We start from the raw sequence: 24518 nt of genomic DNA, 5'->3' as shown, positions 1-24518 counted from the left end.
CACAGAACACTGATGGTGAAGATGCAGAGCATTTTTGCACTTTCTGTGTGTTTTGCCAGCCGGTTTGTGAGGCAATGGGGAATTGCCAGTTGCATCCTGACCCCAAGGGGTTTGGAAGGCACTTGACATCCCCAGCTCCTGGGCCAGGCACCACTTTGGCAACTCAGTAACACATGTGCCTTCTGTCCTTGGTGTATGTGCTCTTGCACAGAAGCTGTTCAAGGGTGGAAGTTTTCATGGAAAAGGATTCTTCAAATGAGCTGATGCTGAGATCCCATCTTTATGCTGGTTTCCAAAGCAGAACAAGGACATAGACTTCAATGTGACTGCACTCCAATTCTGTGCAACTGGCTCCTCTGGCACCAGACAGCCATTTGCTGCTGTCATTTAAGAGACTGTCTGAGATGACTGACTGCTCATGGTGGTTCTACTGAATATACACATTATTATGCAATTACCCAAAATAGGAGTGATAAGTAAAGCCATTTATTTAACATTAAATATATATTAATAGTTCTTAAAGAGCAGTATGTGCTCCTTGATTGTATTCCTTCTTTCTTTGTGTAGGTGTACATTTTGTGATTATTTTCAAATTAAGCTTTTGATACAATTTTCTGAAGAGAGAGTGTTCTCCTTCTGGCTGAGTTTTCAACTCTTATTTCCTTACTTTTTTCATGTATTAATAAGGAAAATAATAAGGCATTTTCCTTTGAGGCACCAGTAATTTTAGCACAAACCATGTCATGCTGTGTATGTCCTTTTCATTTGCTTAATTATCTTTTGACCCACAGAAAGATACCACCAAGTGGCAAGCTGGTCCTCACGCTGACCACGGACGCGTGTGAAGGGAAGGAGAACTTTGTCCGATACCTCGAGCACGTCCAGGCAGTGATAACTGTGAACTCCACCCGGCGAGGAGACCTCAACATCAACATGACCTCGCCCATGGGAACCAAGTCCATCTTGCTGAGCCGGCGCCCCAGGGATGACGACTCCAAGGTGGGGTTTGACAAATGGCCTTTCATGACCACACACACTTGGGGAGAAGACCCCCGAGGCACCTGGGCCCTGGAGATCGGGTTTGTGGGCAGCCAGCCCCAGAGGGGGGTGCTGAAGGAGTGGACACTGATGCTGCACGGGACTCAGAGCGCACCATACATAGACCAAATAGTAAAAGATTATCAGTCCAAACTGGCCATGTCCAAGAAGGAGGAGCTGGAAGAAGAATTAGATGAAGCGGTGGAGAGAAGCCTCAAGAGTATACTGAGCAAGAACTAGTGCTGTTCTGCATGACGGTGTCTTTCCTTCCCCAGGCCCCTCTGCTCACCTTTCTACTATCCAAACCTCTGTGTTTCACATATTCCAATGCTCGTCTCTGTAGCCAAATTATCACCCTTTCTTGATTTGAAAGTCTTATATCTCATCAATGATTATTTTAATTGCCACTGAAGCAATTTTTTTTTTACTCTAAACCACAAATGTACTGTCTCCCACCAAATACTATGTACAGTTTGTGACTGTAAATGATTTTTCTTTTGTGTCATACGAATAGGTAATAACCTGCAAAGAAATCAATGGCTTTCCCATTCATATTTTTGTGGTAAGTGTTGCTTGTATTAAAAAAAAAAAAAGTGAATTTTAACATTGGCAGTTGGTGATAATGGGCACATTTTAAAAAATTACTGTAAGAGAGGGAATCACAAAGAGATTGTCTGGGTAAGTCTTTAAATGTCTACCAGCTCCTTCTGCATCACTGACAGCAGTGGGACTTTCCCCACTGAGTTCAACCAAAGTGGCACACTAGACCCTACAAAATGAGCTAATCCAGAGATGAGGAAAATTCACCAATCCAATTTGCAGAAATCCAATTCTTTTGAGAGTTTTCTTTAATAATGCACTTGCACAACATACACACTAACACTTCAGCCACAGGATGGGTCAACTGACATGCAATAAGGAAGGCAAAGTGATGCCAAAGCCAGGTGACAGGGAGAAGTACTTTGTAAACTGGGTCAGGGCATTCTAGAAGCACAAGTTCCAGTTTTGGTGGAGATTTTTCATTTGGTTTTCTTGGTAGTGTTTGTTTGGTTCTGGTTTTTTTTTTACTTTGGCAATTTAAATCATTACCATCTTTCAGCAGAACAAGCACATGGGAATGAGCTGTAGGATTTCTGGCAAGTTGTGTGCAGAAGTGCATCTGGTGGTCTCTCTACTGAGATGTACTCCAGCAGCATCAGGTGAGGCTGTATCAGCATTACCAACCACAGACCCCTCTTTTCTGGGTTTTACAACGTAGCTCCCAGTAAACTGTTGTGGGAGAAATTTGAAGTACACAGTTTCAGTCCCAAAACAATTTTTAATTCAAATTTCATTTTTAAAAATAGTTCTTTGTTGGTTTTATGTTATACAAATGTATTTAAGGAGAAAAATATGTCTAAGTTATTAATGTGTAATGCAAAGTTGGCCTTCTTGAGAAATAAAATGTAGTCTGTTTGGGAAGATTTGTTGGCAGTCATTGCTCTTTGCTGTTTAAAGAGTCAGTCCCACCTTGCCTTTTTATACATGAGTTAAAATCTGTCTCTCTCACCCTCAGAGTATGCACTGGCTGTTACTGCAAAATGTAACATCCTCCTTGGTGGGAATTACTCATGGTAGCAACCACTGTGTGTTCTCAGGTGGGAGATCCCAAATGTAGAGTTTGAACAATATAAAGGGTCTTGATTCTGCAAATATTTAGGCACTTAATGACCATCAGTGGACCTACTCAAGTGGTAATTTGAAGCAGATGCTTCATACCTTTGCAGGACCCAAGATCCATGTTTTAGCGGTGACTAGTTTCAGAATTTTATTATGTATTTTTAATATGCAGAGTATTAATCTAAAATGTTTTAATAAGAGTTGTCCTGGTAGAAAATCATTCAGTAAATATTTATCTAGCAAATTAAAAACATAACCCAGAGGTTCCATGGTGGACACTTTTCACTTAAGAATGTATAATCTGTGATGTTAATTCAAGTGAATATTCACCTTTTATTTTTCCATAAAAGGCCTGTTCGTTCCTTTACAAATCCAAATGAAAAATAAACAGCTCAACCTACTCAAAAATCTCTGTGAATTACCCTCTAAAGCCAAGCCAAGGAGCCTTACACTACTCACAGGTTCCTTGTTGTGTACAACAGTCCCATAGGAAGATTTATCATATAAATATATATATATTTATGCATACACCTGTATGACTAAATGCATATGACACACCTGTGGTATCTCTCTCTGTATATATATATTACATACAATATGTATATTCAGAGTGTGTTACATATATTTGCTTAAAATATATATATAGAATTGCATATAGTATGTAATGTATAATTCACATATGCACAGCATAACTTTTTGTGTGTATGTGATCAAAGAAAGAGGCTACTGGAAGCTTTTCAAGGACTTCTAAAATGTGGAAAAAGTTTTGGAATACAAAAAGTCCATGTGGAATTCTTAAATGAACATGTACATGACTTTTCATTGCATTAATGTAATTTTGCAGTTCTCTGTTCAATTATTAAATATCTTATAAAGCAGCAAAATAACTAGATGGTTGTTCATATTTTCATAATGCTGACATAATTTATTAAGTGAAAGATCACGATAGTGAGAGATATACAGAAATGGTGAGTTTTGATATAAGTATATATAAAACTATGTGTATATACAATATAGATATCTACTTCAAATTCTTCGGGATTTTTGTTTCAGGGGATCACTGAAAATTATGTCCAGTTAGACTAAGTTTTTATGGTATTGCTGATGGAAAATAAAGTTAATTTGTTAGTATTTATAATAAAGGGGGAAATGAAGCTCATGATGCAAAACAGGTGAACACTGTTGAACTAAAGTGATGATGTTTTATAATATAAGTAAAATAAAGAGCTGTTGTAAACTGGCAGGTCCTATCATCATTGCCTGTCTGCAGGTATGTGGGAGGTAATGCTGCTCTAATTGGGATGACTTCCTACTCCTCTTCTGATAAAGAATTGTGTGTCCTGTGTGTGCTGGATACACAGAAAATAAAGACAATCCTCCAGAAGTGTTGATAGCAACAGATGAAGAGTAAGAGGCTTTCTGTTAACTCTGTGATGCTCTGGGAATTGGAAGATTCAGGCTGCAGGCTGTGGGTATTACTTACATGGTTCAAACTTGGCTCCAAGGGCAGCTCTGCAGAGGCAGCACCAATGCAGGTGCTGAAATTTAGGAAGGAGATGCTCAGTGACAGTTTTGCACTGCAGTCCATAAGCAGCTCCAGCTCCAAGAAAATGCTACAACATGTTAGTTGTTCTTTTTTTTTTTTTTAATCTCTGCTGTTTAGAGCACTTGGATCCACACTAAAAACCCTGTTTCCCTCTTCCTCCCACCCATACTGTTTGGGTACATTTTAGCTCACATGTTGCCAAAGCAGAAGGTGCATTTCATTTTATAATTTCTTACCATTCAGCAGTACAGGATGGCAGGGAACCTCCTGGTCTAGTTCTGGGTGCCTGTAATTATCTGAGTCTCACCCCAGTCTCTGGGGAATAGATGCTCACAAGTATTTCAACATTAGACTGTAGCATTTAAATGCTTCATTGAGAATCTGCATTTAATGCAGAGGTTAGTCCATAAATCATGAGGTTTACTATGCCTTTCAGCATGGTCATTCTGAACCAGAGTTCAGTAGTTCAGCTCTGAATTACTAATGGATTTCTGTATAATTTTCATGCAAATTTACAGGATTGTGCCTGTCATCTGCAGCCTTAGTAGACAACCGCCATGTCTGTTGAAGGGAGGTCAGAAATTGCAGCAGAATTTAGCCCTCAGCTCTTCCTGGTTCTTCACCTCTGGTGATGTTGGTGTCTGTGGTGCAGTTCAGGTTGCTGCCCCGTTTTGTGGCAGATTAAGCAGACTGCCTCTTGCTGCAGTTGAGGTGTTTTTGGGGGAGAGTATTTTTGTTTCCCTTACACTAGTCAAACCCTGCTTCCAGCAGCACTTACTCTGAGCAGTTGCTCCCAGCTCACCAGACCACAGCCTATGCCTTGATAAATTCCTTCTCTACAGTTATTTACACTGTTAATAAATTAAACTGAAAGCAGCACACTTTAGTAAGCCATGTCTGGCATAAACTCCCACAGCATTTCAATAAAACAGCACTAACAAAAAAATCCTGAATAAAATTGTGACTGTAACAGACACCTGTTCCTATTTCAAAGAAGATGGTGCCACTTTACCAGAAAAAATAGTCACAGAAGATCAGATGCTACACCTGTGCTGGAACTCATCCATGAAAAAACTCACCACACTATTAAGGAAAGTCTTGGGTGCTGTGAGAAGGAGTTAACTGCAGCTTGGGCTTATCAGCTCAAATGGTTTTTAGTCCCCTCCTTCACAGCTGATAAGGAGTTAACAGCCAGAAGGAAAAGGCACAAGGCTGAAATGAAACCTTTGAGAACTGAGGTGGGAGAAGAAAGGTGTGGAGACAAACCTAGTAAAACACTTCAGTAAGTCCTGGGCATAAGAGGGATCATTTGTGTGCCTGGAGTCAAGCTGCTGCCTCAATGGTGCATGAGCACATTAAGTAGAGCTCAGTATTTGCACACACACACAAGTAAAGGATTTCCTTTCCTTGTTTTGGGGTTGGATTTTCTGGGGTTTTTTTCCCAAATCGAAGGTTTCTGGAAGCTTCAAGAGTCTGTTGCAAGTGTTGCTTATTCCAGCAATCCTTTTGGAACTTCATGGGACTGCAAGAGACTGGGCTGTGACAGGATCCTGTGGCAATATTAAACACTACAGTCCAAGGAAATACTTTACAAGCAAGTACCAAAACACAGTCTGTGGCTGCAGTTCACTCAAAAGCTTGTTGGCATTCATGAATTCCTTAGCCGAGTTGGTGAATGGCAAACTTTATAGCTTTTATAGGGGTTATCGCCCACTTCAGTGGAATTTCAAGTTTTATTCTGAGAAACTCTGCAGTAAGAACTTATTTCAAATACAGAGAGTTTCTCTTTAGATCCAAAAAGAAAGGTTTGCCAGGCTCATTGCTAGTTAGAGACTGTAAATAGGAGAGCTTTGGAATAGGTTATTTAACAAGTATCCAGCCCTTTCCCTGGAAAACTGCACACCAGTCAGGTCGTTTTCAATGAGTAGGGACTATCAGTCAAGGCAACACAAACCCACAGTGGGTATCTTCGATAGAAGGCAAAACTTTTATTTAATGAACCAGAGGTCACAAGTTAACATTTGCAGCTGTCTCAGAGATGGGGAATCGTACGGCGGTTATAGGAGCAGTAGAGGAATATGCAGATTTGTCCCGGATACTGTGGAAAGCCAGGCAGCTCTGTCACAATAATTAATTTCAGTGTGCCCTAATCATGAAAATCAGTTGCATAGGATGTGCCCTGGAGCACCATTAGGTCGTTGCACCAAAGGTGAGCCTATATCAGACAGAATTGCCATCAAGGTTTCAATCTGTTCCATACCAAACAGCAAAAATCTCACTACTGTATCATTCGGTCAGGGAAAAAGAAAAACAGTCATTTAATAGCTATGCTAGACAAGTTGACTATCAAGGGGATGCGTGTCATTTAAGAGCCTTTGTCGCCTGGTTTCTTCTTGCTTGTCTTCTCTATCATTGTCTCAACAATCATCGCTGTCTCTTCGTACGTCTGAATTCTGTCGTCTGAAAACTTCTCGATGGACTCCACCACCTCCACCTTCTCGTAGCTCATAGAGCCAGGCAAGGCTGCTTCCCTGAACAAAAGGCCCTGCTTATCTTCTCGCTCATATTCTGTCTCTCGGAGGAGTCCTGGCTCTGTTGGGCTTATCAGACCAGGGGAAGGAACTGTCTCAGGCTCAGAGATGTCCGGATACTTCGTGATTTGCTCAATTTTTCCTCTTGTTTTTTTGCCCCATTCCAGCACATCTTCTCTCTCTTCCTCTCTTGGTTTCTCTGGGATTTCAAACTCTTCTCTTCTTTCACAGATCTCTGCTTTCTCTTTTTCTGTTGGTTCGGCAGGTTCTGGCAGCTCTGGTATGGGCTCCACCTCGCCACCATTCATCACCTTCCCGTTTTCAGTGGAAACTGTGATCCCTCCTGGAGCAGGGATAGAGGGGGCCAAGATGCACGGCTCTTCATAGCCTTCCTCCCCTGTCACCAGCACATAACGCCCTTTGGGCGGGGCTTCAGGCTTAGCCTTGCAGACTCTTATTTTCTCCCTCACAATGTTACACAATTTATCAAAGGCTTTACTTATCTGAGCTCCATCAGGTACATCCTCTGGGCCCATTTCTTTTTCATCAAAATCTGACCCTTCCTGCCCAGGCTCACACCTGACTGAGCCTTCATGTCTGAACTCCATCTGATCTTGGTCATAACCTTCCAGAGTTCTTTCGTACATCCTTTCAGGGGAGTAACTGTCAGTTTTGTCTTTTTGCATCAGCTCCTTTTTCCTGGCAATTTTCTTTGTCAGTGCTTTTTGTCTGGGCTTTACACTGGCAATGTCTTGCATGGCCTGGGTGATATCTGGAGAAAAACCAAAATAAAGCAAATAACAAACAGTGCTTGGAGACAGTCCCTGCAAATGCTAGAGTTGCTTCTTGCCCTCGTTGCTGCAGGTGGAGAGCCTTTGTGTCCCAGGGAGGTAAAAGAGAGCCAGGCACCTCCACTCATGGCAATTTGGGGTACAGGCACAGCCTAAGAGGGAGGGAGCAGCCAGTGGCTGGTGGGCACACAGCTGGGAATTACATCAACATGGGGAGGACAAAGAGATATTATCATGCTTTCCCCAAGACATTTTGTCCCATGTCACAGGTCCAGTAGCACACATGAAATGCCCTGCTCAGCATGCAAGAAGAAGCAGAGGTGTGCCTAGAGACAGGCCAGACCCTCAACAGGTGTAAAACAACACTTTGCAGGACAGCAGTTATTTACAACTGCTGAGGATTTGGTCTCGGGCATAATGGACCTAATTCATATAAAACTGCTATCATTCACAGAGCAGTTAGAAAAATCACAGCTGCACTCCAAAATACTCCCTCAACATAATGGTGTGTCTCCATTCTCAAAGACAGTTTGTTATTAGTAAAACCCCAGTGAGCCTTGCATTCAAGTAATCCCATAGCTACCACTCCTTTCTATAAATCAAGTTCCCTCTTTGCTAGGAGCATCCTTGCTCTGACCATTTCCTTGTCACCAGCTTTACAAGCATGCTAATTCTAACAAACCATCATACAACATGGAGGAAACATCATTCATAGGAAAACAGGCCCCCCCAAAGTGTCCTCTGCGTGCCCGTGGCACTCAACTTGCCTTGCTGCTCTTTGCACACACTAAACTGCAAACAAAGAATTCACAAGTCAGCACAAAACCTTCAGCTCTTCCCATAGTTTCAGGTGCCTTTTCACTTTGATTGGCCGAAGCAGTAAATTGCAGAAATTAGCAGAGAAGCAATTTTGCCTGTGGTTTTGGCCTTTGACAGCCTGTCCCAAAGCCAGCTGAGGTAAGCTGGAATGGTTGCATTTAACTTAGCAAGCCTGGAGTCAGGCTGTCACTGCTGGTGGTCGTGTAGAAGACAAATGGACAAACTTAAAATACAATGACGCTGCTCATGACAAACACAGGAAAACACATCACAGATTTACCTCTTCCCCTCGCAGCTTGAGGCTGGGCAGGTCTGTAGATCTGTGTGAAGAGTGTGACAGGGGTTCCTGCTATAGCAGAATTTAACCTATGGAGAAGAAACCCATGGATCAGATCCTGTCCCCATCATTTGCAGTGAAAGGAAGTGAAATTGTGCAACATGAAGCAGAGAGGTTAAAGACATGTATTGGTCTATGGTGAGGAGTCAAAAAGAGTGACAGGAAAGTGTTTCTTGTCAGGGGAAAACCAACACTGCCATAGCACCTTCACAGCAGTGAGGTTGGTTTCCACCAACAGGGATCATAGGGATGCTCCATTACATGAAGACCATGAGTAATTACAACCCATAGCAACAGCTTTGTAATTTAGCACAGCACTGTGAAAAGACAGGAAGATCTTAGGAGGGCAAACAGTCAATTCAAGCCTACCAGACATCAGCAATAAATTCATTTTTACCATGCTGGCTGGGAAAATGCAAAATTTGGTAGCCCTTACAAAGTGACTGCACATGCCTGATTCAGGACAGTGGAAATAAGAACTGAGAAATCTTCCTTAGAAAACATTTGAAGAGTCAAGAGTTTTAAGGGTTAAAAATTAAAAGGAAGAGGGTGGTCTATTGCACACCAGATACTGTATCTGCAGCCCTTCAAGTCTGCTCTTTCAGAATTTGAGATATTTTGGCCTGTCAGAGGATATAAGCCCTGTGTTGGTATACAAGAGATGTCCATTTTGATTTTTGGTGCCAAGAATTACCCAGTTGAGATACTTCTAATAACCAGAACTCAGTGTCCAAAATGAGATGTTGAAAACTGATTAAATACCTGTTCCCTGAGTGTAGGACTGACTATTAGTGAGTGTCCCTCCCCTGTATCTTCTGGACAACCCGGAGCACCAATTTGGGCACTCAGGGGTCTGGCCCTGCTGCTGTGCAAACCCTGCTCCTTTCCTCATGTGAGGCTGATGGTTGGCGTTAGAGGGAGCCAGTGCTCCTCTGCAGGTTTAAACACAATCCAAATCCCAGTCCAATTCCTGTATTCTTCCCTTTTTACCCCCTTTGCCTGAAGAAATGCTTTGCTGTGAAAGGCTGCTTTGCTTTACAGGACATTTGCCGTCTGCACTCTCCAAAAAGCAACCTGCCTGTAACACCCAACAAATGTCACCAACACCTGGGCTGGGGAGAGGATGTTCAAATTGGTTTTGTGTGCCCCTGACCTCTGTGCACTGATGCCAGGACACCACGTGGAAAGGAGACTGCACAGACAGAAGAAGCTCAAAATGTCGCTGAGTGTTCCCTTGGCAGAAGCTTGACCCTATTTAGAATTCCGTCCCTGCGTATCTACCAGTCAAAGGTGTGGAAAGGCCATAGCTTTTTCACAGGAGGTAAAAGAGATCACTGGCCCCTCTGGGAGTTTCCAGAAGTTCAGCCTTACCTGCTGTCCTCGTTCTCGATGATCCGTTTGTAGCGTTCCAGCTCGTTCTCCAGAGACTGCTGGTAGATCACCAGCTGGCGGCAGTCAGTTGTGTACTTCTCCAAGATCCTCTCAGCCTCCTCTATCCCCTTCCTAAGGTTCTCAATCTGCTCGTTGTAAAGCTGAATTTCATCGTCGTAGCTCTCCTGGGTGTTTTTAATTGCTTGTTCCAGCATGGTTGTCTGGGGAATAAAATTGGTGGGTGAAAGAAGCAGCTTTGAAACATTCATCATCTCCACGCTTTAAAGGTAATTAAAGGCAGGTCATGTTTTTATTACACTGTGATGCTGCACTGCTAAAACACAGCAGCAATTTCACTACTTATATTCAAAACCAGTAACTCCTCCTGCTGCCTCCTTTTTTATCCCAAGGTTTCTGTTCCACAATAAGCAGGGCAGGATCAGCATGAATAGGGAATAGCTTTGTGTTGCCTTTTTGCCCACGCACACAAGACTGTATAACCCCCAGCTCAAGACAAAGACAGCAAAAGTGTTTAACTAGGAAGATGTTCCAAGTTAAAAACCTGTTCTTCCGTTGTAGTGCTCTGCAGTCCAAGCAGAAAAGACTTTTTCTTATTTTAAGTAAAAACTCTCCTTTTGAATTCAATTCCTCAGCATTTTTACTTTAGCGATAAAACCAACGAGCACATCAACCAGGAGGTGGCGATAGGCGCCTTCCAAAAACAAGGAGCACGACTTACAGCTGGGATATTTCACGCTGTAGTTCTGCTCTTTTGCTCTCCTCTTATTCTATTATGAGCTATTTATTATAGTTCTCATAACGTTTTCCCCCCCATTTCAAACAGCTTTTAAAGAGATGAACTCACCAAAAAAAAAAAAAAAGCTAACGGGCCAATAAGTGACTAATGGATTCTTTAATAATTGATTTATTTCTATATGTTTCAGGCAAAGGTTTTCAAAATCCTTTTAAGAGCCTCAGTTTAGAAGCAGGGTCCCTTGGCAGTCATTTAGTTCTATTGTGGACTGAGAATCTTTACTGTTCAGTGCCTATGAGGTGGAGTCCAGAAAGAGGAAAGCAAAGGATCCAGCCTTCACCATCACAAGCAATCCTGTCACTGGTCTCCACTCACAAAGCTATTTCACTCTTTTACTCTCAAGGCATGAGAATGAATGGATTAATAAACTATTTCTAAATTGGATGTGAAGATTTGATTTTGAAAACCTGCCTGATAAACTCCCCAAAGGGTGCCCCTCTCTGCCAACAGAAGGCTGATCTTCTGGGGTTTTTTCTATATTGATTCATTATCTCATCCCTATATCAATTCTTGCCCATCCCAGAGCACATGTGTCCTGTCCACCAGAGCAACAGACACGAAGAAGAGATCAAGTAAAATACCTGGGGGTAGCACTATCCATACCAACCCTAGGGACAGAAATTATTCTCAGAAAGTTAAGAGCTGCTGCTCTTGGTCCAAAGAAGTCCAAAATACCACAAAAAGGTATTTTATGCCAGTATTTCACTCCTCTCACCCAGATGGACAAATAATCAAAGCCTTGGCCAGATATTTTCTGCAAGTCAGGAATTGGCAAACAGCAGATGATTTTGGTCCAAACACAGGAGAGGTGCTGGCTTATTGCTTTGAAGGATGAACACAGGATGCCAAATGTAGCTCAACAACTATCTCAGTTTTGATTAACAAATCTGCTCAGTTCCTTCTCTCATAACAAGCTCGGTATTGGATATGGCAGTGATAGAAAGGACTGAGCAGAGCCCTGCAGATCCCCCCATGGATTTGTGGAGCCAATTTCCATCCAGAGTTCAGCATCTAAGAAAGTCATTAGAGCCCTTGAGACTTTTCCATCCACACTTACTACTGACTCTGTCCTGCAGGAATCCAGTTATACTGCAGAAATTTTGTCTCACTAGCTACTCTAATAAGCAAAGACAGCTTCATTACACCTACATTAGCTAAAGCCCTCCCTGGCTGTCTAAACCTGGCAATTTGGACCACTGAGAGAATGGGAATGGAATAACTGAAGGGAAAGATGGAAATCTAAAAGGAAAACACACCCTCAAGTCAGCCGAGTTCACAAGACCCTGTTAAAGGCCTCTCAGGCTTTACCATGTGGCCAGACAAAGAGCAGTTCATGAGCATCATGGTTGTTTTTATGGCTAATGATGGCAGTACCTCTGTCTGCAGCTTGTATTTCTGTGCCTGTAGCTGGCAGAGGATGCTCTTGTACTCCTCCAGCTGGCTCTGCAGAACAGGGATCCTCCTCTCCGCTATCACTTTTTCCTGGTTGGAAGAAAACAACGTGTGTACAGGAAAGTATGTTTCACTCTTTTAAAAAGAGCCAAAAGAAATTCCACTACTGGAAATAAACTGCAAAGACAAACAGAAAATGACAAAAGACAGAATAAAAAGATGGGTATTGAACCTTCAGTCAACTTCTGTGGCATGGCTTTAAGAACAAAGATGTCAGATGGCAGGGCTGTAACAGTATATCTTACATTGGAATTAGACCAATATACTGTGTATACAATGTAAGACCAGTGTAGATAGAGCTGTTCACATCTTTTTTCAACTAAAAAATGTTCTTGGCACAGCCACTCATATTGGTGAGAATCACCAAGTTTTCATCTAGTCTCTATCAAGTTATTTGATTTACAAATTTTCACCACATCTCCCCCCTTCAGGATAAGATTTCTGCAAATACTCACATATCCTGGCAGCTCATTCTCAGAACTACACATTACTGGGGCTAATACATAACCTGGAGTGCACCTGACCAATGCAATCTCTCTTTCCTCATCAATACAGTTTTTCAAAGCTGCAGTTAAATGTTTTCTCTCACATTCAGTACTCACTCACAGTTGTGACAGTTTTCACCTAACCCTGGAGTGGGATTTAAAGGCTCTGGGACACTTTGGGAGTAAACTTCATGTCTGTCTTTCTTTGAGCAGGATTTCCCAACAGCAATACTTGCCTCACATATGCCAGTGGTTATAGGGGACACGCGAGGGGTTGTCTGGATGATCTGCTGCAAAACATTGACGTAGGTCTGGATTTCCATGAGGTTCTGTGGGGAAAGAAAAAAACCATTTTCATCAGAAAATGCCATAGTGAAGTGCTCCCTTCAACATGCTCCCCTTCTGGGGATTATTTCTAGATATTTACTTCCTTCAGCATGTAAATGTCCAGTTGATGTTCAGGCTTGGTTTTGGAATGTGATTTTAGACCTGATTTTCAGTGCTAAGAGTTTCATCATTACATGCATTTGGCTAAGTGACTATACACTTCATAGTCTTAAAGATTCTGTGATTTCAGATTTCACAGAATATTTTCAAAATGAGAACACAAATAACTTTGCATGTGGTCCAAAAGAGTGAGTCTCTTCTTTCAAGAGATGGGACAGTGCCCTGATCCCAAACCTCACAGCTCTCCCAGGAAAAGGGAGCTGCTTGTGTTAAAGTCAGGTGCATTGAAATCATACAGCCACAGGCTTGTTTATGTCTGCTGATTAACTGGGATGCTTTGCACAGAATGTTAGGTGATAAAAGCAACATCTTTCTTAGTGTGAAATATAAGACAGCTTGTCCAGCACTTTGGGTTTAACCGTGATAACAGGTCAACAAATTCAACACTTTGCCACAGCTGTAGGACTTAGACCTCCAGGGAGTCTGTTTGGATACTGGCAAGCATCCAGCTGGTGTGCTTGACCTCCACACTGCAGCTGTTGTGCCCACTGAAAATAAGTAGTTCTATTTGCACCCACCAAAACACAATTAGGAGTTGCTTTCATTTGTCACCATTCGATCACGGAGAAGGGTGAAGCTTCACACCTATCTCTGGAAGGAGGAGGGAAGGAAGGTGGCAAATTCAACCAGTTACCTTCTTGTATCTGTCCTTTGTGGCATTAATGTCATCCTGCAGGAACTGGGACTCAATCTGCAGCTCCAGGTTGCACAGCAGTGCCTCGTCAGCTTCCTGCAAAGCAGAGACACGTGGCATGGTCAGTACAGATGGTGGCAGTGCCAACACCAGAGCAGCCACGGAGCCATAAGGGGAGTCCCCAAAGCAGCCTGTGTGAAGCATTAAAACCTCCTGGGAGATACAGAAGGATACCCTGAAACCAACAGCGTGTGTGGAGCAGCCTGTTGGAGCATTAAAACCTCCTGGGAGACACAGAAGGATACTCTGAAACCAACAGCAGAGAGGCATCTTATTCACGAAGTTCTGCATGAGTATAATCCATGATACAGTTTGGCACTGACACGGTCCAAATATGCTTATTATATGCTTTTATGAACGCTGGGAACCAAGTATAGGAGTGATGAAATATCAGTGTTTGATGTTAAAAGCTTGCAATAGTGCACAAGTCTTATATCAGCAGACTAAGGTATTGATTTATCTACTGTTTATGACAGGATCTGAGGTAACCTGATGCCTTTCTAATATCCCCAGTAAAGAAATCCCTATAAAACGCCAGGATGCTCCAAAGTATTTGCACTCCATTTGGTGTGTTCTCAAATGCCATAAATGTTTGTCAATTTGGAGCCATTTCTGGAAACAAAAATGACAGATGATCAGGTTTAGGGAAAAAAAAATCACCTTGCTGCAGAAGTTTTTAATACATTGAGATTTGCAAGGACGAAAGTTCATGATATCCACCTAATTCAGAGGACAAGTCATATGACTTCCAATCATCATCTCATAGGCATAAGTGGCACTGGTATTTAAATCCAGTGAAGTCTGTTTAAAAGTAATTCAGATTTTTCCTATGTTATGCTGTAATACAAGCCTTGAATACAGAATAATTTCCATGGAACTTGGCATTATATTTTACAAATATGCAAGCGTGAATAATAAGCTTTATTTTTCTACCTAATGCATGATTACTTGGTGAGGTTTATCATCAACTAAGTCTTGCAAAATACCACTTTAGAGGAAGTATCTGGGCCCCTCAGTTCAGGAAAGATATTGAGGTGCTGGAGCAGGTCCAGAGAAGAGCAACAAGGCTGGTGAAGGGACTGGAGCACAAGCCCTATGGGGAGAGGCTGAGGGAGCTGGGGGTGTTTAGCCTGGAGAAGAGGAGGCTCAGAGGTGACCTCATCACTGTCTGTAACTACCTGAAGGGAAGTTCTAGCCAGGTGGGGGTTGGTCTCTTCTCCCAGGCACTCAGCAATAGGACAAGGGGGCACAGGCTCAAGCTCTGCCAGGGGAAATTGAAGTTGGAGATCAGAAAAAAAATTCTTTGCAGAGAGAGTAATCAGTCATTGGAATGGGCTGGCCAGAGAGGTGGTGGATTCCCCATCCCTGGAAGTTTTTAAACTGAGATTGGCCGTGGCACTGAGTGCCATGATCTGGTAAATGGACTGGAGTTGGACCAAGGGTTGGACTTGATGGTCTCGGAGGTCCTTTCCAACCCAATCGATTCTGTGATCTTAAAAGTTATCAGTTGAGTTTCCGTTGCAGCTCTACAAAACTTGCAAGTTCCTCCACTAGTTTTCAATTTGCTTCCAGAAAGTCTTGATTTCTCCATTTAACTCAAAGAGTAAAAAAAAAAAAATAAAAAGGATCTAGAGGTGTGTTTTAAATTACCCATGTGTCTGTAAAAACATCTCGGTGAGTGGATCATGGGTTGCAAAAACCCCACTGAGGTCTGTGGGTGCAGCATATGACTGGTAGCAGGGGATTTTTTTCTTTTTGCACGTGCACAGCAGGGGCTATTCCAAAAATGTGCCCATGTCAGCTGTGTCATTGTGCTGCTGAGCCTCCCGGGCACAGAACCCTCCAGAGGGCTCTGCTCTGTGAGCCAGAGGCTGACTCAGACACATCCACAGCAGCACATTCAGAGCCAGCCAGCAGGAATGCTCGCTGCTTTTCTGCACTCCTCTGCCTTCCTATTGAAAAGGAAGATCAGCAGCACAATGGCCACGTTGGGAGGTTTGGGGGAGCAGCCAAAAAAGCCCCCAGGCCCCTGGATGATACTGATAAGCAAATATTTCTGCATGTGATAAACAAAAGCAGTGTTTGAAAAATACTTTTCCTCTTGTTCTGTGCTTCCAGAGAGAGTAGCTGCTCCACTGATGAAGCTGCAGATCAGAACAGTGCAGTACCTACATGTTTCCTTCTGAATTTTGCAGTGTTTGCTATTCACTCGACTTCTGAAAAACCATTCTGCTTTAGGTGCTGATTCCAGAACACTGATCCATGTGCTGAAGCAGCATTTTCATTTACTGTGGAAGACAAAACCCCTTAGAACTCTCCAGAACCAGTGCCTGCTGTTTTGCCAAACTGATTGTCTATCTGTTGGATAAAGCACAAGTTTACACCTGCACATGGAAGTTTCAGGCTACATCTTGGGCACTTTATAGATGATCATCTGTATTTCCTCCAGCACTTGATGCCCCAGTGCAAGGAGCTGCTGCAACACTTGGCACAGCCAGAGGCAGCCCAGGAGTATCTTAGGATAAAACCCCCTCATGGCTCAAGATTTTGTGAGCTGTGCCTGGGGTTGTTGAATCAATTCACTTTTCTTTAGCCACAGATTGGCTGAGAGGAACTGTGAAGACAAACCTACCAGCTACAGCAACCCCTTGTAAAAGATTTGCCTCCATAAATGTTTTTTAAGGGCTTACAAGGTGTCCAAGAGTCCTGCTAATACACTGGAAAATAGCACTGATGTAGGATGTCTAGAGCTCATTGGAGATAAAAATGCTAAAATACACTTTCTATCTTTTTGTTGATATAAAACATGCATATCATTGATATGACAGTGCTCATGCAGAACAGCTCCTGTCATTTGCAGCAAGGAAATAAAAAAACTAATCCCTATTTAAGCCACTTGTAATTGTTTCCCAATGCAGAAAATTAAGGATAAGCTGTGCAAAACAGAACTGAGGAAAGATGTAATACTACTTTCTTCACTCAGATGGAAGCTATAAGTAAGAGGATGAATCAGGCTTTCTCAGTTTCACAGACCTGGTTTGGAAACTTCCAAAATAAATTAGCCAACTTTTATCTTTTCTCAGAGCCTCATTATTATTATTTTATTTAATTATATGATGTTAATGTTATTATTACTGTTACTATTTCTATTTCTTTTCCCATAGTGTTAGTTCAACATAGTACAGCTCAACATAAAAGGGAGAAATTGGGCAGGTTGTGGCTTCTCTGTTCCTTGGAAACCTAAAGGGAAGCTGAGGATCTGTCCTAGGAAGGGCTGACCATATCCTGGCAAGGGACTGAAGAGTTTGGACATACACCAGACTTCAAAACCTGGACTCAGTCAGCAATTTTCATGCCTTGATATAAGTACTAAATGTATTTTAATACAGCACATGTATTTAAAAAAGTTTTTATCAACAAATACCTTTTCTCCTGGCACATTTTGGACTCTTACTTTTGTGTGTTGGCTGCACAGTATGGTTAATAAACAGACTTTTCCTACCTGTGTTCATTCAGAGAGAAATTCCCTTCCAAGTGTTCAAATAATTAAGAAGGGTTATTAAAGGCACCTAAACATGTTGCAGACCTTCAGCAAAGGCGCATTTGCGACACTTGTGTCAGCCACAGGTCCCGAAATGAATGCAGGAGCCATTTCTGATGCTCCAAAAGAAGTGTCACACAGTAGATCCTCCCAGCCCTTGGTCTCCCTGAAAAATTAATCAAGTCCTGAGCAGAGCTGAGGCTGTGGATGGCACATGCTACAGGACCACAACCAGCAGGACAGTGCCAAGCAGGGCACTCCACTGAGGCTCTGTCACCTTCACAAGGCTCAGGGAGGGGGATGGAGGGCAAGGAGAACTTTTCATTAGGGCATAATGATAGGAAATGTCTTGCTCTGACATTTTATCTTCCCACTGCTTCTCGAAAGCAGCTTGCTGTAGTAAATGAAGGAAAAAAAATAAAGACCTTTCCTTTGCCATTTTCCCAGGCTTACCTTATTAAGGCGCTCAAGGGTTTCTTTCAGCCTCTGCTGATATTCACGTTCATTTCTATACCTGCAAATAGAGAAAAGGAGAGAAAGGTCAGTGATTCCTCCCTCTGTGAACTGCATTTTCATCTGCACCATCATGAACCAGATATGCTTCACACTAATGGAGAATATGAACATTGAAAAGACCCAAGAGATTATTCATGTGTTAGCATTAATTATTTTCTGGTCCTGGATTGTGAGATTAGTTTCAGAACTAACTTTTTATATTCTACTTATGGAACAGAATACAATGAAATGCCAGACATTTGCTATCACTTTTTTACAGAAACCTCAAGAACAATCTGTTTACAATGAAAGCATATTCCATTGGCATTGGGCAGCCAATTAGGATTTCATTACATTGTCTCTGCTTTTCTGTTCTACCTCTGTTGTTCAATAAGCATTGTCATGACAGAGACATTAAACACAAAGGTTACAATTTCACGTATCGACTGTGTATGAATAATGTTGCATTAGGATGCTTTGAGGCATCCAGCTTTGTGTCCTTTTTAATGGCAATTGGTATGTTAGCTGGTCAAAATCACATGTGAGCCTTAGTAAGGACTGTATTTATTCAACTATTCTTATAAAATGCCCACAAGTGCATAATGTTCCTGCACTGAGTGAACAATGGATACATATTGTGTCTATCTTTGGTTCGAGGAAACGGCACATATTCTTTAAGAATTAGGTCTTTGCTTTTTTATGGTAGAGAGAACTATTTTTTAGAAAATCCTTTTAGCCACAGAGTACAAAACTTCCTAATTGTTGATTATTGTTTATTCCTTTCCCTAAGTAAACTACGTATAAAATGTTTAATAATAAATGGAGTTTAATGAGAGTCCTTATAAAAAACCAAACCCAACCAAGCAATCAAAAAAAACCACAAAAAAGCTCAAAAAACCCAAACCAACCAATCAAAAACACACACACACACAAAAAAACCCAACAAAACCCCCCAACTCAAAAAATAATGATCCAGAAACATCTTCATATTGCAAGGCAATGAGACTGCCATCAGTACTGAACAAGCATCTCAAACTCCAACAGCTGCCATGCCAAAGTACAAAACCACAGTCTACTCCTGCTTATCTTTTTACTTTCCCCAAAACAGCAGAGATTCAGAGATATCAAAAGCTGTCATTTTTTACTTTCTACGTGAAAGCCTTGTGGTGGGTGACAAGTGAGCTTTGGTCGTGCCTGTCATTCATTTGCAGTACAAGCAATGGGCATTAACATAAGGATGAACCACAGCAGAAATTCAGAATGGAACATAAGCCCTCGTCTCTCTTGTGAAATCCCCAATTCAGCCCAGATGTGGTGTTGGTATCTAAGGGACTTGCTCCTGTCAACAGGGAACTTGACAAGCCCTGCACTGAACACATCAAAGATCAAGTTATAATGATGGTGCCAACCTCAGTTCTTTTTGTCTCCTGAAGGACGAACAACCAATGTGACTCTTATCTCTTTCAACATGTATTGAAAAGCTGAAGGGATGGTGCCACTCCTGAACTGACCAGGACCACAAAGGAAGAACTTGGCAGAAAAAGAAATGGACTTAACTTGGTGCTTTGGTTTCCCAACTTTTCCTTCTTGTGAAATCCCATAATATTAGCAGGGGGCACTGGTGTGTTTTCAGTTCTTACCATAATCAGCAAAGAAACAAGTGAAAATGATGAGAGTTCTTTCCATTACCACCCCTACTGATAAAACTAAAACAGTGTCTCTTTTGCCAAATAGTATTAACACCAGATTCACTTCCAAGAATCCATCAAGAATTTTCAGCAAGACTGCCTTTGTTTCTGTTGTTTAACAAGTAGCTTACCCTCCAACCAGTTTTCTATCCATCTCATGAAATTTTTGTGTGCAGCTGACAGTAAACACTTTGCTAACTTTGATACTTTCTGACAACTGAGCAAGGATGAAGCAGAATGTGGCAGCTTGTGAAAATCCAATACACAGCTAGAATAAAAGGCTGGTTTTACCTTCTCTGTAAAATAAACCAGCCCTAATGTCATTCAAATCTGCTCTCCTCATTGATAGATCCTCCCTCAAAAATTCTTTACATTGCTAAAAGATTCAGCTACATTTCCCTTCACTCTCAAATAACCCAAATACCTGCTGTGCCACACAGCCATAAATCCACCTGGAAGCTTTGACAGGGTTAGTACTGTGTGATTATCATTTGAAGGAGCATTGCTTTTAAGTGATGTTCAATCTACTCCAGAAGCTACTCAGTGCAAAAGGGTTAAGGACCTCTTTGAAACGCTTTAGAGACCTCATGATGCCTCTGTGTCTGCTAAAAGATACCTTTGGAAGTACAGCTGCTGACAAATTACATCCCTGTTATCCTTCAAAGCTAATTTCCAATGTTCAAATAAGTGGCTGGATGTGTCAAAAACACTTTTTCTCAGATGGTTGCTGGTCAGGCATTTCTGGAGCTTAAGAGCCATGAAGTTAATTTGTTTCATTAAAAAAAAAAAACAAAAAACAACCAAAACAACAAAACATCAACCTTCTCACCTAGTCAAGTAGCTTTAAGTCTGCAACAAACTTTTTTGGACTGTTTAGGAAAAAAAATGTTTTGGTTTTTTTTTTGGTTTTTTTTTTGGTTTTTTTTTTTGGTTTTGTTTTTTTTTTTTGCATAGAGGGCTGCCAATCTCAAAGAATACAGTCTGAATCTTTTGTGCTAGTGTGAAAAGCTATGAAAAATTTTAACTTAAGGCCTATTTTTAATGGTTCATGCACATTTAATTGTACAGACTGAGTAGTTCAGGCCCTGCTGTGTTTTAATGTAGCTTTAAAAGATCCATTTATATAAATGTAGCTTTGAAAGCTCTATCTATATAAATGCAACTTTAAAAGGTTTACTTATATCCGTAAATCTATTTTCCAAATTGTGAAGATGAGTGAAAGAATGGGTTGTAAGAGCTAAAATTCTTTGCATTAGTGAAGGACACAGACATTTGTCAATTAATTGATTCAAAATGCTCCACTCTAAGAGATTTTGTTAATCCCAGTGTGCCAAAAGGAGATGCTTTATGGTTCAAAATGAAGCAAAAAACCCAAAGTGACTACCGAGTCCAGACCCAGGGAGGAGAGTAGGTCATCAGCACAGGAATGCTTCTGGTTTCAGTAGACCCTAATACGGCACAGAGGATTTATTCCTTCCATATTTTGTTTAGAGAGCTTTGTTTTTACTGTCAGTAGCTGAAGTCAGAGCCATCAGGATGGCAGAGCACCTGGTGCCACAGCCCTGGACCTGTTTTAACACCTGAAACTCAAAAGCCTACCAATTTTTTGCCAGATGCTGAAGAAACTTTCATATCTGTCTTTTAGTCAAGTTCAGCAGCTCCCAAGAGAAAAAAAAAATGCAAAATGTACTTGATGTAACCAAATCTGGCTAAAAAGCAGCATTGTAATGGCCCTGTGTATCTTTAATTTTTAAACTGCAATTTTTGGCTTGGACATAGCCAAAGATTCATTTTTACTGTTGTTCCCTGAGTAAAAACCCCAGGACTGTATGACAAAGCACCCTCCCTTTTTTTCTAGGGAGTCATTAATGACCCCTGTAGCAGGTTCTAAATATTACTCTCTGAATGCACAACTCCTTCTGTGGGTGTTTCCCCCTCTGGATTTTCAGTGTCCTGTATTCTTCCTCATCTACTTACACCTTGCCTAAAGCCCCTCTAATAAAAGTAAATTCTCTTTGTGTCACATCACTAATCCTGAACAGATTTTTTTAATTAATATGCAGCTAGAGCATTTCAATACTGAATTTAGTAAAAAATCTCATGGACACTGTATAATCAAAACACATAAGCAAGTATCAGAGTATACAGTTAAATTTTAGCATTGGCTCACAGCTGAATTTCCTGCTTATAAATATTGGAATACAAAGCTGCCTAATTAGGTGCTTATTACTCACTGGCACTGAGTCAGGGCATCGTGGACATCTGACCACTGCCAGCAATAAGCCTCAGTGCACCTGGATGGGCTATTTTCTGCTTTCAGAGGAGACAGAGAGATCAGGGCTTGGCATTTCCAGAGCTGTGCTGTAGCTCACAGTCCCCATGAGCTGTTCACAACCTGATCTGGGTGCCAACTTTTCATGGGTGCATTAGCCAGATAGACATTTTGGGGGTAAAAAATCCACTGACTGAGAAGTAGCAGGAGGATTAGACCCTTCTTGCCTGTGAGCAGCTGTTTTAGGATCAATATTCACCAACACTCACGTAATTAATTAAGCCACTTGGCCAAAACTGCTTGTTGCTGAAGGGAAGGGGTAAACCTGTCTGGAGACACTTACCTACCTCCTGCTCTTTGATTTATGGGGCCACTGAGGTTAAAGAGGTGAAATTAGGGCAAGCCTATTCTTACAGCTATTGCTTTAGTGCCATAAGAAGAAAATTTAGGATGCAAGAATGTAGAGGAAGGTGAATTTCACACACCAAGGAAAAAAAATGTATCTCTTTTCATTCATGTCTGTAGTGGCTGGCACTGCCAGGTCCAGGTGCCTTATAATGCCTATAAATAGGAGTTCCTCAGACAGATCCTGCACATTTTGGGAGGTGTTTGGGGTCATGCAATTCTGTGCTGCTCAGACACAAGGTCCGCTTTGAGACATCTGTTTTTGAATTGGGTTATTTCCTCTTTGCAGTTTGGAGCACAATCCTCCTAAATTAATAGTAGCAACCAACGTGTGCCACAGTGAGGACCTGCTGCTGTAGAATGGAGAGGGGAATTGCCCATCTGGCAGCAGTGAGACCACAAAATGCAGAACTGCATCTCCCTAAATCCTGACACCTTCCTTTTCACCATGGCCTTACATGCCATGTGTAAGTGTAGAAGACCATTCTGGAAGATTTTACTACAAGTAGATTCGGGTTTTTCACTGAAAGAAGTTTTGCTGCCTGCAAAAAGGCGTCTTTCCCAGAGACAGTTTTAAATGTTTTCTCTTCCTGCATTCCAGAGGTGCTGATTCAGACAGTTTCAGATGTTTTCTCCTCCTGCATTGCAGAGGTGCTGATTCCTGGCCACGAGAGAAGGTAAGTTGTTTCAGACAGCATGGGGCACAGGAATGATAAAAGCCCTGAGAACAGGGTGTGTGTCTCTTTCTTAGGCTGGCTGCAGACTTGTGCTGAGATGCTGAGTGCTCTCAACTTTGGAAAGAAATTCTCCTAAACCCTTCCACTGCCTGGTGTTTTGGGGTTACCTGCATGTATTTGATCCTCACACCATCCCTGTCTGCAAGCCTGAGACACACAGAGAGGCATCACCTGTGCACAAGAAGCAGTCGATGACACCAAACCCACCCTTACTGCAAAGACCACCTATGGAAACACCACCACCCCTCTTACTTGTTGCGATACTCATCGAGCATGCGCTGGGCATCCTTCTCCTCGCGCTCCAGCTTGGCTCGGTCAGTCGCCAGCTCCCTCATGCGCTGCCGGTTGAACTCGATCTGCCCGGCGAAGGCTTCGTCCAAGCCCACCAGCTCGTCCATGCGCTGGAAGGTCTCCAGCTGCTTGCGCAGGATGGCGTTGCGCTGCTCCAGCACCCGCGCCCGGTTGATGTAGCTGGCGAAGCGCTCGTTGAGCTCCTGCAGGTTTTCCAGGCCACGGGCTTGGGCCAAGCTGTCGAACTCGGGCGAGCCTCGCAGCTCATCGTAGGCGTCCGAGCGCTCGTACTTCTCCTTGCGCACCTCGCGCAGGAAGCTGCTCCTGTACATGGCGTCCGAGGGGCTGCGCGGTGCCGGGTTCCCCTCCTGTGTGCCTGCCTGTCTCTCCAGTTTGGATTTCAATTGTGGCTGGGGGGTTCGGGGAGGAAGAACTGAACATAATCAACCCCCCAGACGATTAGGACTTGTCTCCAGGGCGGTTTGCGGCACTGAAGGCGATCTGTGCAGCGGTGAACTAAATAAATGCTGAAGGCCCCGCCTTGGAGCTGCCCACCCAGGCGTCAGCAGTTCGGAGGAGCAGCGGGCACGGCAGGGCGAGAGGGGCTTTGCTTTTCCAGCGCTGCAATTGTGGACGGGCAGAATAAAAGAGAGCAACGTCCAGCTTTCACCCGCTGGATTAAAGTATTATCCACGGGCAACAAAACAACTGCTTTGCAGTTTCGGAGGCTGAGTTGAAAGCCTTTCATGGCTGTGCAGCGGGGAGAGATTTGTCCCATGGTGGTGTCCCCAGGGCTGTGTGCAGAGGCCTGCTGCTGAGGCAGGGGTTTGGTGTGAGTGGGTGGCAGCGCTTGATATTTTTGTTATCTCACAGTTTTGAGATCATGGAGGATGATGGGATGGTGCATAAAAGTTAGTATAACTCCTACTTTAAGGGCAAGATTTGGTCATTTGATTCTCATTTTATGCTTCATGTCAGGCATTTCTGCAGGTTAATTCTATCCGGCATGAAAGGCAACAAGGCAGCAGGGGTACTAAAAACTTAA

The 24518-nt window shown here is 42.5% G+C and overlaps 2 protein-coding genes across 2 annotated transcripts in view; one reads left to right on the top strand and one right to left on the bottom strand.

Annotated features, from left to right (window-relative positions):
- The window catches only part of PCSK2 (proprotein convertase subtilisin/kexin type 2), a 100075-nt gene extending 96137 nt beyond the window's left edge, over window positions 1-3938 (top strand). The window contains exon 12 of the mRNA XM_071582096.1: window positions 792-3938. Coding sequence (XP_071438197.1) covers window positions 792-1278 — 487 coding nt within the window. The 3' untranslated portion in view covers window positions 1279-3938. The remainder of the gene's footprint in view (window positions 1-791) is intronic.
- Window positions 3939-6117: 2179 nt separating this feature from the next.
- On the bottom strand, window positions 6118-24069 carry BFSP1 (beaded filament structural protein 1). Its single transcript, XM_071582097.1, has 8 exons — window positions 23435-24069; window positions 18039-18099; window positions 13985-14080; window positions 13080-13172; window positions 12281-12388; window positions 10093-10313; window positions 8665-8750; window positions 6118-7546 (listed from the first exon to the last, which is right to left on the bottom strand). Exons 1-8 carry the CDS (start codon window positions 23803-23805, stop codon window positions 6609-6611), a joined length of 1974 nt encoding a protein of 657 aa, XP_071438198.1. The 5' UTR covers window positions 23806-24069; the 3' UTR covers window positions 6118-6608.
- Window positions 24070-24518: the final 449 nt, after the last annotated feature.

The sequence above is a fragment of the Pithys albifrons genome, chromosome 2, assembly GCF_047495875.1.
Source record: "Pithys albifrons albifrons isolate INPA30051 chromosome 2, PitAlb_v1, whole genome shotgun sequence".
NCBI lineage: Eukaryota > Metazoa > Chordata > Aves > Passeriformes > Thamnophilidae > Pithys > Pithys albifrons.
The sequence above is the reverse complement of the archived record's forward strand: the minus strand, read 5'-3'. Positions and strand labels throughout refer to the sequence as shown.